The sequence below is a fragment of the Manduca sexta genome, chromosome 10 (genome assembly GCF_014839805.1).
Source record: "Manduca sexta isolate Smith_Timp_Sample1 chromosome 10, JHU_Msex_v1.0, whole genome shotgun sequence".
Lineage (NCBI taxonomy): Eukaryota > Metazoa > Arthropoda > Insecta > Lepidoptera > Sphingidae > Manduca > Manduca sexta.
In genome coordinates, this window is record NC_051124.1 from 4,301,426 (window position 1) to 4,312,363 (window position 10,938).

The 10,938-nt window shown below is 33.1% G+C and overlaps 2 protein-coding genes across 4 annotated transcripts in view; one reads left to right on the top strand and one right to left on the bottom strand.

The window, feature by feature from the left end:
- The first annotated feature begins 127 nt into the window (after positions 1 to 127).
- On the top strand, positions 128 to 2,422 carry LOC115444363 (NADH dehydrogenase [ubiquinone] 1 beta subcomplex subunit 5, mitochondrial). The gene is made up of 3 exons (XM_030170116.2): positions 128 to 344; positions 520 to 730; positions 1,940 to 2,422. Exons 1-3 carry the CDS (start codon positions 190 to 192, stop codon positions 2,144 to 2,146), a joined length of 573 nt encoding a protein of 190 aa, XP_030025976.2. The 5' UTR covers positions 128 to 189; the 3' UTR covers positions 2,147 to 2,422.
- The window catches only part of LOC115444362 (pre-mRNA-splicing factor CWC22 homolog), an 80,661-nt gene continuing 72,137 nt past the window's right edge, over positions 2,415 to 10,938 (bottom strand). For 2 of the 3 annotated variants that reach the window (XM_037437062.1, XM_037437063.1), the window contains exons 3-8: positions 9,043 to 9,105; positions 6,739 to 6,948; positions 6,245 to 6,371; positions 5,161 to 5,351; positions 4,019 to 4,173; positions 2,415 to 3,916 (exon numbers count right to left, since the gene is read on the bottom strand). In XM_037437062.1, coding sequence (XP_037292959.1) covers positions 3,448 to 3,916; positions 4,019 to 4,173; positions 5,161 to 5,351; positions 6,245 to 6,371; positions 6,739 to 6,948; positions 9,043 to 9,105 — 1,215 coding nt within the window. In that variant the 3' untranslated portion in view covers positions 2,415 to 3,447. The remainder of the gene's footprint in view (positions 3,917 to 4,018; positions 4,174 to 5,160; positions 5,352 to 6,244; positions 6,372 to 6,738; positions 6,949 to 9,042; positions 9,106 to 10,938) is intronic. The other variant, XM_037437064.1, reaches the window with a different exon arrangement.

The following is a 10,938-nucleotide window of genomic DNA, read 5'->3' on the forward strand; positions in this document are numbered from 1 at the left end:
TTAGTTATCCTTGTTTATATATAATTATATGCGACAAAAATGCTTTGTCTTCGTTATTGTATGTGGTAATCATTTTGATATGTTATATATCGATAACCATTGGTATTTTTTATGCTGGGTACATTAACAAAACAGCTGCTGTCACTATCCGCTTACTGTCAGTTAGTTGTCAGAAAGGGCCAAAATAAAATGGTATCTTGGAGTGGTTTAGGCCGATCTTTCGGCATTAATTTGCTGCGAAATTTTAAGAATTCACCAACTCTAGCTCAAAATGTGACTTTCTCTACCAGCACCGCCTTAAAGGCCGGCCATGGACACAACGTAATGGCCATACAACCTTCCAGGTGCGGGCTCTTCGTAACTGATTACCTAACCAAATTTTTACATTTTTGTTTACTGTTTGTATGCTTTCTGTATAAGGGTTTTTTTAATTCGCTTCGAAATAGCATAAAGTGTTGACATTATAAAATTCACGTCAATTTAAAGCTCATGCAGATATATAACCTAAACTGATTACAGATGGCAATGGCACAAATTCAAGGATATGCTGCACTACTACGTGATGGTCGGTCTGATACCGGTGGGCGCGGTGGTGTTCTACACCAACGTGTTCATCGGGCCGGCGCAGCTCACACCCATTCCTGAGGGCTACACTCCGAAACACTGGGAGTACCACAGACACCCCATTACCAGATTCATAGCTCGCTATGTCCACAACAACCCGCAGCAAGTACGTAATTGTTGTAAAGCATTGCATTTATTTTGTATTTGTTTTGATTTAGTCAGGCATTTCCTTTAAAAAATGTTATTCTTTATTGTAATTCAAAGATACAAAAGGACTATAAATTATTATGAACACATAATTTCATATATCTAACAAAACCACGATGAGGGCTAGATTTTGTATTGTGATTATATGTTTATAACTGGAACTGATACCAGTACCTTATTAAGCTGTATTAAATTACCATGGGATGGGTTCGGTTTTGTGAAAAATTAAATAGTTAATTTTATCTTTTTACTTTTTACCCTTGAATTTAATGGTACCCATGGTGCCAATTTTTTTTTTATGCTAAGCTGTGCAGTTTGACAGAGTTCATTTTACATTTATAATAAAAGTATGCTGTGTTATCTGTTGTTAAAAGTGTGAAGAAATATTTGGGTTTAGTTTTCATTGTAATGGATTTATTACTGTAACCAGCTTTTGCTAACGGTAGTGTGTTATAATGGTTTCTAGTATAAAAGTGTGACTATATATTTTTTTAGGATTAAGTGTAGCCTACGTCTTTTCTCTAGACTGTCAAATCTATTTCCATACAATATTTTATCAAAACAAGTTCAGTGGGTTAGCCATGAAAGCTTAACAAGTCAGACGAGAATTATTTTCCATTTATACCTAGAATAAGTAATAAAAGTATGGATGAATATAGGTTTTTAATGTACTCGATTTTTTATGACCATGTCTATTATGATTTGCACAAAGTATGTATTAATTTTCTCACTTAAAAAAAAGACAATTTGTAATTTATTATCGTTTCTTTTTTTGTTTTTAATGCCTCAGTAGTCTTTAGTGTAATATTGAACCATATCCGACAAAACCTGATCCTGGAAAGGTAATCTCGTTTAAATAATTTATGTTCCCTTGGCACTGTCATATTTGTAGTTACCGTTGCTTTTTTAAATGCAATGGATTCTAAATGTTGTCAGTGGTTTCCCAAAAATCTATTTTGGAATGTAGGTTTATGGCTGTAGGTTAGCAAACAAAAACTAGTGGTTTGAAGATTTGCCATGGCTTTTATTTAAGTAATATTATTTCTATCTATTTAATCATGGAATGCAGTATCTTGTTTGTGTTGTGCCCATAGGTGCATAAGACTCTTAATTTTTCATTGTGACTTGGTTATGTTAATTTCCAGTAATTATATTGTAAATATTCCAGGAATACGAAAAATTCCTACATTTCATTGATGAGGAGAAACAAAGGATTAAGCTGCGTGCGTTGGAGAAGGAAGTCACGAAGAAAATGTCGGAGCGCAATGATTACCAGGCATACTACTACAAACCCATGGTCAACAAATACCTCCGTGCTAACAAGAAAACTGGTGACGAGCTGTGGGACCGTCTTGGTGACAACTACAAGGAATAAAATTATTTTGGGAGCTGTGTAGATAGTCATAGAGTTAGTAATCAAGTGTACTGTTTACAATTTCAACATGTAGATTAATAAACCATCTTTTTGTTGACTATGATTTTGTTGTCTTTGTCATTATTGCAAAGTATCAACCTCTACATTACAGCTTTCTGGTTTTAGAGAAATTTGTTCATATATTAGCCTTGTTATACCTTGTTGAGCAAGGATTTTAGTTTTTAAATAATTTAATATTAAAACAATTTTGTGAAATAAAAGAAGTGAGTATGGTAACATTGTTATTTATTTCTTACAGGAAATTTCTAACGATTGACAATAATAAATTCCGACATGTGGAACACTTTTAAAATTAATGTCAACACTTATCTAGCAATATGCTACCGCGACCTGTTGTGTTGCTACATTATATTTCCCGCTATAGGCTAATATTATAACTGTCTGATGGGTAGAATTGAAAGTTCGGATAATAGATGTTAAAGAATATTCATTAGAATTTATTAGAATTCGCTTCAATAAAGTAGATAATCCATTTGATAATTGATAGGCATTGTGTTTTGATTACAATAATTAAGGAACTAATTTAAACTATGGTAGTAAACATCTTAACGTAATCTATTATTTTAGAACGTTGTAAATTAAATAAATATATTTGAGTTATTTATGTTACGTTGAATACTTTGTACTTTTCAAAATAAAATATATGTGTAAAATTATCCCAAGTTTCATAAGAATTATTGCAATTGATTTTGGTATATGCTACCCAAAGCATCGCATATTTGATACACGTAAATAAACTAAGTACGAACGAATTACGTATAATAATAAATAAATAGTTTGGCGGTGCCGGAGTCCACGAAGCTCTTAACTAGACTGTTACACAAGTAAATTACAAAACGATATGATTTCCCATTCTTTCAGTCTTCGCAGTTTGTAGAGTTCCAACTATAATCCGACAACTATGTACCTTAGATTGCTTTTCATTATAACATTATAACTTTAAAACTATTTACAACATTTCTAAGTTAAATAACAATTTCGATTAGAAATTGCAACTAAGCTTAACAATTCTAACAAAATTGTAAAACATAGTATCAAAGCGTAAACTGAATAATACGTTTCCGATTGAAGTAAAATAATATTAAAATAACCGTATTTTAATTATGTATGGACTACGCTAGACTATTAATTTAATATACGCTATTTAAAATTTTACGATTCGTCAATAATAACAATTTTCGAATCTAATATAGATAAGACGGCTACGAGTTTCTACAATTTAAAATTGAAACGGTATAACTTTATTTACTTTTTTCTTTTTCCGCCTGCGCCGCCAGCTTCGCTTCTTTTTTGGCCTTCTTCTTTTCTTCCTTCGCTAGCAGTTTTGCTTGTCGCTCCTCCTCTTTAGCTAACAACTTAGCTTGCCGTTCCTCTTCTTTAGCTTGCTGTTTAGCTTCTTTTTTCGCTTCTTTTTCTGCTTTTAATCTTAATTTCTCTTCTTTTTTCCGTTCGGCAATTTCGTTTTTCCTGTTATCACTACTTTCATCTTTTTTATTTTTATCGTCGTGCTTTGATTTATCATCGTCTTTCTTCTTTTTGTCATCTTTTTTCGGTTTCGATTTGGGGTTATCTTTTTTCCGTTCAGTCTCTTTGCTTTGATCTCTGGACGGGGGCGGATCGTCGTTATTCGATGGTTTGAGAGGCCGGAAAAAGTGTTGTTTATCCTTTTGCGGTGAAGTTTCTAGCTGAGTTACAATTTTCTGGGCACATCTGGGAACAAAATAGAACTGTTGTAAGAATCAAGTCAATCCTTGTACTTTGTGCTTATTGTGGATAAGGGTTTACTGATGGTTATAAACTAGTTTTTCTTGCCTTATTCTAGTAGAAGTGGAAGCGACAGCTGCTGCACTTTCCCGTCGACCTTCCCGGAATTCTCTCTGGAATTCTCTTATTGGCGGTAGGCGGCCGGACGGCTCGCCCACGGGCCCTCCCGTGTAACTGTGCACTTGGTACTCTTGGAGTCGAGCCTAAAGCAAAAACAACTTTTATTGCGCATAAGGTTTTTTATCTTATTGTCGTTAATTATCAATTTTATTACTTATAGTTTATGTGTATCGTTGTATTATACGTACAAATTTAAGGTTATACGTTACATTAATATAGCACTTGAAGTTAAGTAACATACCATGTTCGTAAGTGTATAAAATTTTGCTTAATGAAATATACCTACAATATAAAATGTGACGAAAAAAATATCATGAATTAAATTTATTGGTCACTTATGTAGCGCCGGATATGAAAGATCAAACAAACATTTTATTATTATAATATATTTGACTAGCGCATTTTGATAGGAGCTCTGGGTCTAAGAAAAGTAGCAACTTAAAACTTTAACACAACAGCTGTTGTGTCTACCCTCTACTGGAGTAGAGAGTACAATAATGAGAATCCTTAGTTCGAGGAGCACAATATTATGTTTTAGTATTTATGTGACTAGTAATTCGTATTATACTTAATTCATATATGAACGCTTTAACTGAGTATAGCCCTTCATTTTTGCTTATGTACGACGCTATATAGGGTCATTTTGACATTGCGTTACTAAATGATACCACATACTCATTTTCACCTTTGCTGACATTGTGCCAAAAATCGTCCATTAATAATTCATATTTTCAAGAAAAATCCTGGTTTTATTTTTATGTCTTTTGATCATTTTGTACTTTAATGCGAATATAGCGTATGCGTGGGTGAATTTTTGACTGAAAGTATGATGTTGCCACTGCAACGAATTCTCTTAGAATAAGTAGTACCTACTTGCATTAGATCGCGTAAAATTAAAATTAATTTTTAATAATATTTATTGTTCGAAACTTACACTTTTTTTTCATTCATTGTTAAGTGTTATTTCCAAGTAGATAAGTATGTAGTTTCATTTAGTAACGCGATGTCAATGACCCTGTATATTCCAAATCCTTCAAATTATGCATTCATAGTTCATACTGCAGTCTTACCTTCATGCTGTGATGTTGCGAGCGTCGTAAAGAGTTTGAGGCAGGTTGTCGCGGCCGGGGCGGCGTGGACGCCTGTGGCACTCGAGGTATCGCTCCTAAACACGCTCCCCCACACTTGGCTCCGCCGCATAGCTTCGTTGAACATGCACTCGCCACGTTACCTCCACTATTTGATGACACAGAAGAGACTCCTGAAGATGGAATTATAGAACACGATTTAAATAAGCAGGAAGAAGTTATTAAGGTGTAATCAAGTATATAATACAAGAAATTTGGGATGTTTTATTTATCTCAAAATTAAAATGGATGGTAGTTGACTTATCACAAAAACTGATCAATTCCGTAAGCTGGACAATGGAAGAAATGTAATTGCGTAAGAATGTCAGATAATTGTATTTTACTCTTAGAGTAAATAATCTTTCGCTTTACTTTGTCTTTATGACGTTACTTCATGTATGTTGGATTTATAAAGTAAATGGATTAGATGAAGTAGGAACAAGGAAATTCTCGCATATAGAATATTTATTGTCATTAGCAGATTACGTAAATCGTCACGGAAGCACACAATTTGCGTAAGTTCTTATTGAAAAAAGGATTGTTCTAATTCATAGTCAATTTCTTTGACCACAAAAATTCAGTTTTAGTTTCAATCATTTTTTAAATAAAATCTATTTAACTGTTTTATACTCATAGCTAAATGATTATAGGTAAGTAGCAACTATAACATACATATTTATACAAATAAATCGGTTGAGATTCTATTATCAGAATAAGATAAATATGTACTTAGAAGTTTTTAAATTGACACCTCTCGGGTTGGAATCCTAAGTTGGGAAAAGTGATGTTGGGTTTGTCAGCTCATTATCTGTCGGGAATCTGGAATTTGAACACGAAATCGCGATAGGTTTGCTACCTATCACATCGTGGGACGGAACACACTTGGTGAAAAGTGGGTGCCCCGGTTGTACCTCAGGCTGCTCCTTAGGGGATAATGGCGTGATGTATGTTTGTTTTTATAAATTGAGCTAACGTTCAAAGCACTGCTGTTTAGATGTCGCCTTCAGAATCTTTCCGACATACTGACCTGAGAGGGAGGACTCTCCGCTGGTGACCGAGTAGAGAGAAGCGGAGGCTGGCACAGACCTGGCACCGACGGAGTAACTCGACACCGAGCCTGGCACGCCCCATGATCTGCCGCTACCGCTTGAGACCTGAAACACAACAATGGCTAATGAATAAAAGTTTACAATGACATACATGTAAATCTGTATTGCTTCACAAAATAGATTTTGGCGTATGCTATCCTATTTTTCAAGTACCCGTGCCTCTAAGTAAATAGAGCCATATACTTACTTCGATTATCAAAAGTGGGCTACCGACAATACCCTCGGTTAAATATTAATTAATTAACTTCATATGAAACGAATTTATGGTATAGAAGATACTCCTGAAGATGCATATATAGAACAAAACAGCTATACATATATTTTTACATTCATTTTTATTTTCATCAGAGATGGATACTTCGATGGGCTTTGTCAATATTAGTCCACAGAGTTTTACCTCTCTTATGCTCACCTGCCAACTCTTGCTCGTAACAAGCCTCGGCGCCTGGCGCAATCTCAGGATCTTGGCGCGACAGATGACGCAGCGTAGCGGGAGCAGGCGCTGGCTCACCGCCATCTGTATGGTCTTCACAAAGCACCGGCGGCACACCACGCGATGGCCGCACGGCGACGTTTGCATCGTGGCCTTCGCGTTCACGCATATCACACACTGGAAAAAACGCTACGGAGTTATATAAACAACGTTCTGAACGAAGGGCTCATATGTATCATTTTTAGCCTTAAAAGTCATTGAAGTCCATTAACAGTAACATCCCCAGGACTTCGAATTTTAAAGCTTGTAGTGCCACAGAAGATTGATATTCTGAGTTATATGTTGCGTCTTGGGGAGGCATGGATTATGGACTTATCACCTTCCTACCTATTCCAATACTGTTTGGTGGGTCATATAATATTAATAAGTCGTAAAAATACCTACGTTTTTGGTTAACAAAGTACTATGAAGTGAAGGTTACAAAAAGAATATCTTTATTATTTTGTATAACACAAATAAATAAATAAATAATGCAGTTTAAGACACAGGTAAACATGATTACCACGCATAACAGAAATTGCTGTAATTGGAAAACTACAGGAGTTCGTGACTTTGATCGTTATGTTTGAATTTAACTATAGTTTTAACCTTCGTAACATGTGTGTGCAGTGGATGACCTATTGCGAGTAACAATTAAATACAAAATATTTTTATATCATTGCAAATATTCACAAAGGTCTGCTTATTTTATTGTAGCGTAGTATTATTGTTTATTTATCTTCATACATACATTATAATGAAAGATGAGGGTAAAAACCCGAAGTAGTCCAGATAACTATTTATTTGGACTACTTATTAGGTAATGAGTTTAAACACAAAAAAAGAAAATGTTAAGTAAATTTATTGAAAAAAATATCTAGGTTTATTATTATAATTTTAATATAAACATTACACTGTAGAGAAATTGTGTTTTTCAATTATCTATTCAACAATAAATTTCTGTTTAACAATAATTTTACGAACACAAATCTTTTGTTTTTTTATACACAATTTCTGACATACTTGATGCTTTTCTTTTTATTTCTTATCAAATCGCTGTGAAGATAATATAATGTTGGAGTAACTTTGAATACCGGATAAAGGATAACAAAAAAGTGCTTGTTATTGTTTGTGTCCAGAACATTTAGAAAACCGACGCGATAAAATTTGGCGGAACGTTACGGCATTTTGCAATGACTACTGATAAACTAACTGATTGAATGTCGATAGACCTTGACCCGTGGGTAGGGCAGAACGTAGACTTTGACTTAGCTTAATTTTATTTATAAGGCCTACATTGATTTGACTTCAAATCGCTTTGATACCAGTTATTACAATATAACAAACAAATAAGTAAACAAAAAGCACAAAATAAACCGAAGCAACATTTAAGGATGCAATAATTATTTTTGGGGTCGCCATAGTATATTTTATTTATTATTTCTTTGATTTTAATTTAGTATGCATCTCCATAGATCAGAATATCTGCTCCATGATGCGCAAGCGCATCTATGTATAAGACGTTAGATATGGCGCAGTATTTTTTTTACTAATGTAGAGACGGACTAATGGACAGAAGTAACTTTGGTTAATAAGTATTAGAAAAGAAATATAATCTTGTCATATAATTTGAGCTCGAACTTCAATGAGTAGACTTCATACTTATTACCTATTTCTGTGTTTTTTCTCTTTTAATATTTGGTTTCGATTGGAGATAACATTGAATGACGTCGTTGCGTACTAAAATCCCATAAAATGTTATATAAACATTACAAAACAATGAAAAATTAAGTGGACCTTGAACTAGTTGCGTACGAACACCATTATTTGGCTACGAAAAAATCAACTGAAAGGTAAGAGCATTGCTCCATAGTTTTGTATCACGTAACGATTTTACATAACGTTTTACAACTCACGGCAACCTTGTTTTTTTGTATAATTTTTGTTATATTTCCTACTATTTGATTTAGCTTCACCGTCTATAGAAACATTGATAATTATGTATATGATAGATGTGTATCTGTATAGTTTCTATCTTTCTCTTGTATAGTCCTTTATGAAGGGTATTCTAAATATTATAGATAAGATCTTAAAAATTTAAAAGATATATTCTTAATAATTCATCAATAACTTACAGAAGGTTTACCACACGTTCTTACTACATTTAAATTATGCTACTGTTTTTTTTTCTTAATGTACATACTCTGCGTAAACTTTTGAATTTACGAGTATTATCATACTCACTTCTTCCTCAGGCGACGTAGCTAATTCAGGTTCATTTTCTTCCAGTTTATTGAGCAATTTGTCCTGGAACAAAAAATAAGTTTATGGATTGGAAAATTTGAATATCTTAACCATTTCCAAGATTTATTTTCATATCTCGTCTCTGATACGTCATTGAAACCTTTTACCCTTGAATTGAAAGACCTTAGTTTTAAACGCCAACTAAGTAGAAACAAGGACGAACTATAAAATAAAGGATAATGTAAGCTGCAGTCCTGGATTTGTAAATAGGCCGTATAAGCCGCGGCCTATGAGCGGCAGCCTCTTAGGGGCGGCAGATTTCAGAGGACGCTCACTGGATTTAATTTATCATTCGTTTATTTAGTTTTAGTGCCTTCTATAATACAAACAAATGGAAAATTATTAAGTATTTTAGAAACTTACATACATAAATCTACTTACATGAGGCAGCGGAAATAAAGTGGCCTACACTCATAAAAAATATAAATCCGACACTGGTAAGCTGTATTATTTTTTTAGTGTAAAAACTCTAGTTTTAGCTTAGAAGCTAAGGTGGGTGTTCTGTGGCGTGGGAAGGTAAGTAGCGCGATCAGAGGAGGAAGGACGGATTAACATAAATCAATGCATAAATGCGCTGTGCCTCTAATTTACTTTCCTATTTGTATATTTATTCTGCAGAATATAATATTTTATATAAATTCCCTTTCGTTATTACAGATATATTTGTGCTCAGTTTATTCAATTACGTTATAATATAGAATTCTAGAATCTATTAAAAATAATTAGGTTAAATTATATTTATACCTGAATTGTATACAGCTGAGATTGGGTACCTATTTATGTGTTGACATCGTAAATATTAAAACGGTATGTATAATTTTCTAAATAGTAGAATTACTTTGAAATAATTAAAACATGTATTTAATTGTTTTAGTATTTACGTAAAATGTTCGAAGTTAATTATGTTTCTATTGTGAACTTCCGCGTAGTTGTTAAAGTAAATAATTATTTTATTTATGTCTAATTGTATAAAAGCAAGGAATAATTCAAGAAAATGAATGTTAATTCACTTGTACGAAATATATAATAATTTAATCCTTCATTATATTATTATTTTTATCATTTAATAGAACTAGTTTTGTGATTATATTGCGAATCAACTTTATTTAATTATTATTTATTATTTCACATATTTATTTATTTATTTGCACTCTATACATAGTTATGCAAATGCAGACTTAATGCCGAAGACATTCTCTACCATTCATAATGAGCTAGTGCAAAAATAAAATATAGGTGATAAACACGTTGTCGTCTTTTTTATTCACAATATTTTGGAGTAAGGACCTCCTAGTCAGTATTCAGAAATATCTACCTGCAGTATTTTATAAGTAGGTTCCACTAAAATATTAAAAGTGTAAAATATTTGCTGTTATACAAACCACAATTAAAATAATACATTTTGTATGAACATGTTCAGAATCCAAGTCGAATTTGTGTCAGGGCAGACTGTTAACTTATTATGTAAGAGACTACTGAGAGATATACACAAAAAAATCCTATAACTACGAACAATCTTACTCAGCCAATGGCACTCCATTAGCACTGTGTTATCAAAATCCATAATTATTATAAATTATAATGTAAAATGTGTAAATCTTTTATGTATTTTCGTGAAATGAGGCGGAGTCCGTCATCAGAACTTGGGACCTTTAGCAACGGTATACACTTTAGAGTTTAAAAGTATTTATATCCTAAAGAAGATTCGAAGATTTATGAGAAGTTGTGAGGTTTCCACTGAAATTAAATTTTATTATCACAATAGGTTTTTATCGAGGTTCCGCCTGTACGAAAGACTTCTCTCGGAGAGAAGGTTCCATTATACATTTCCATAGT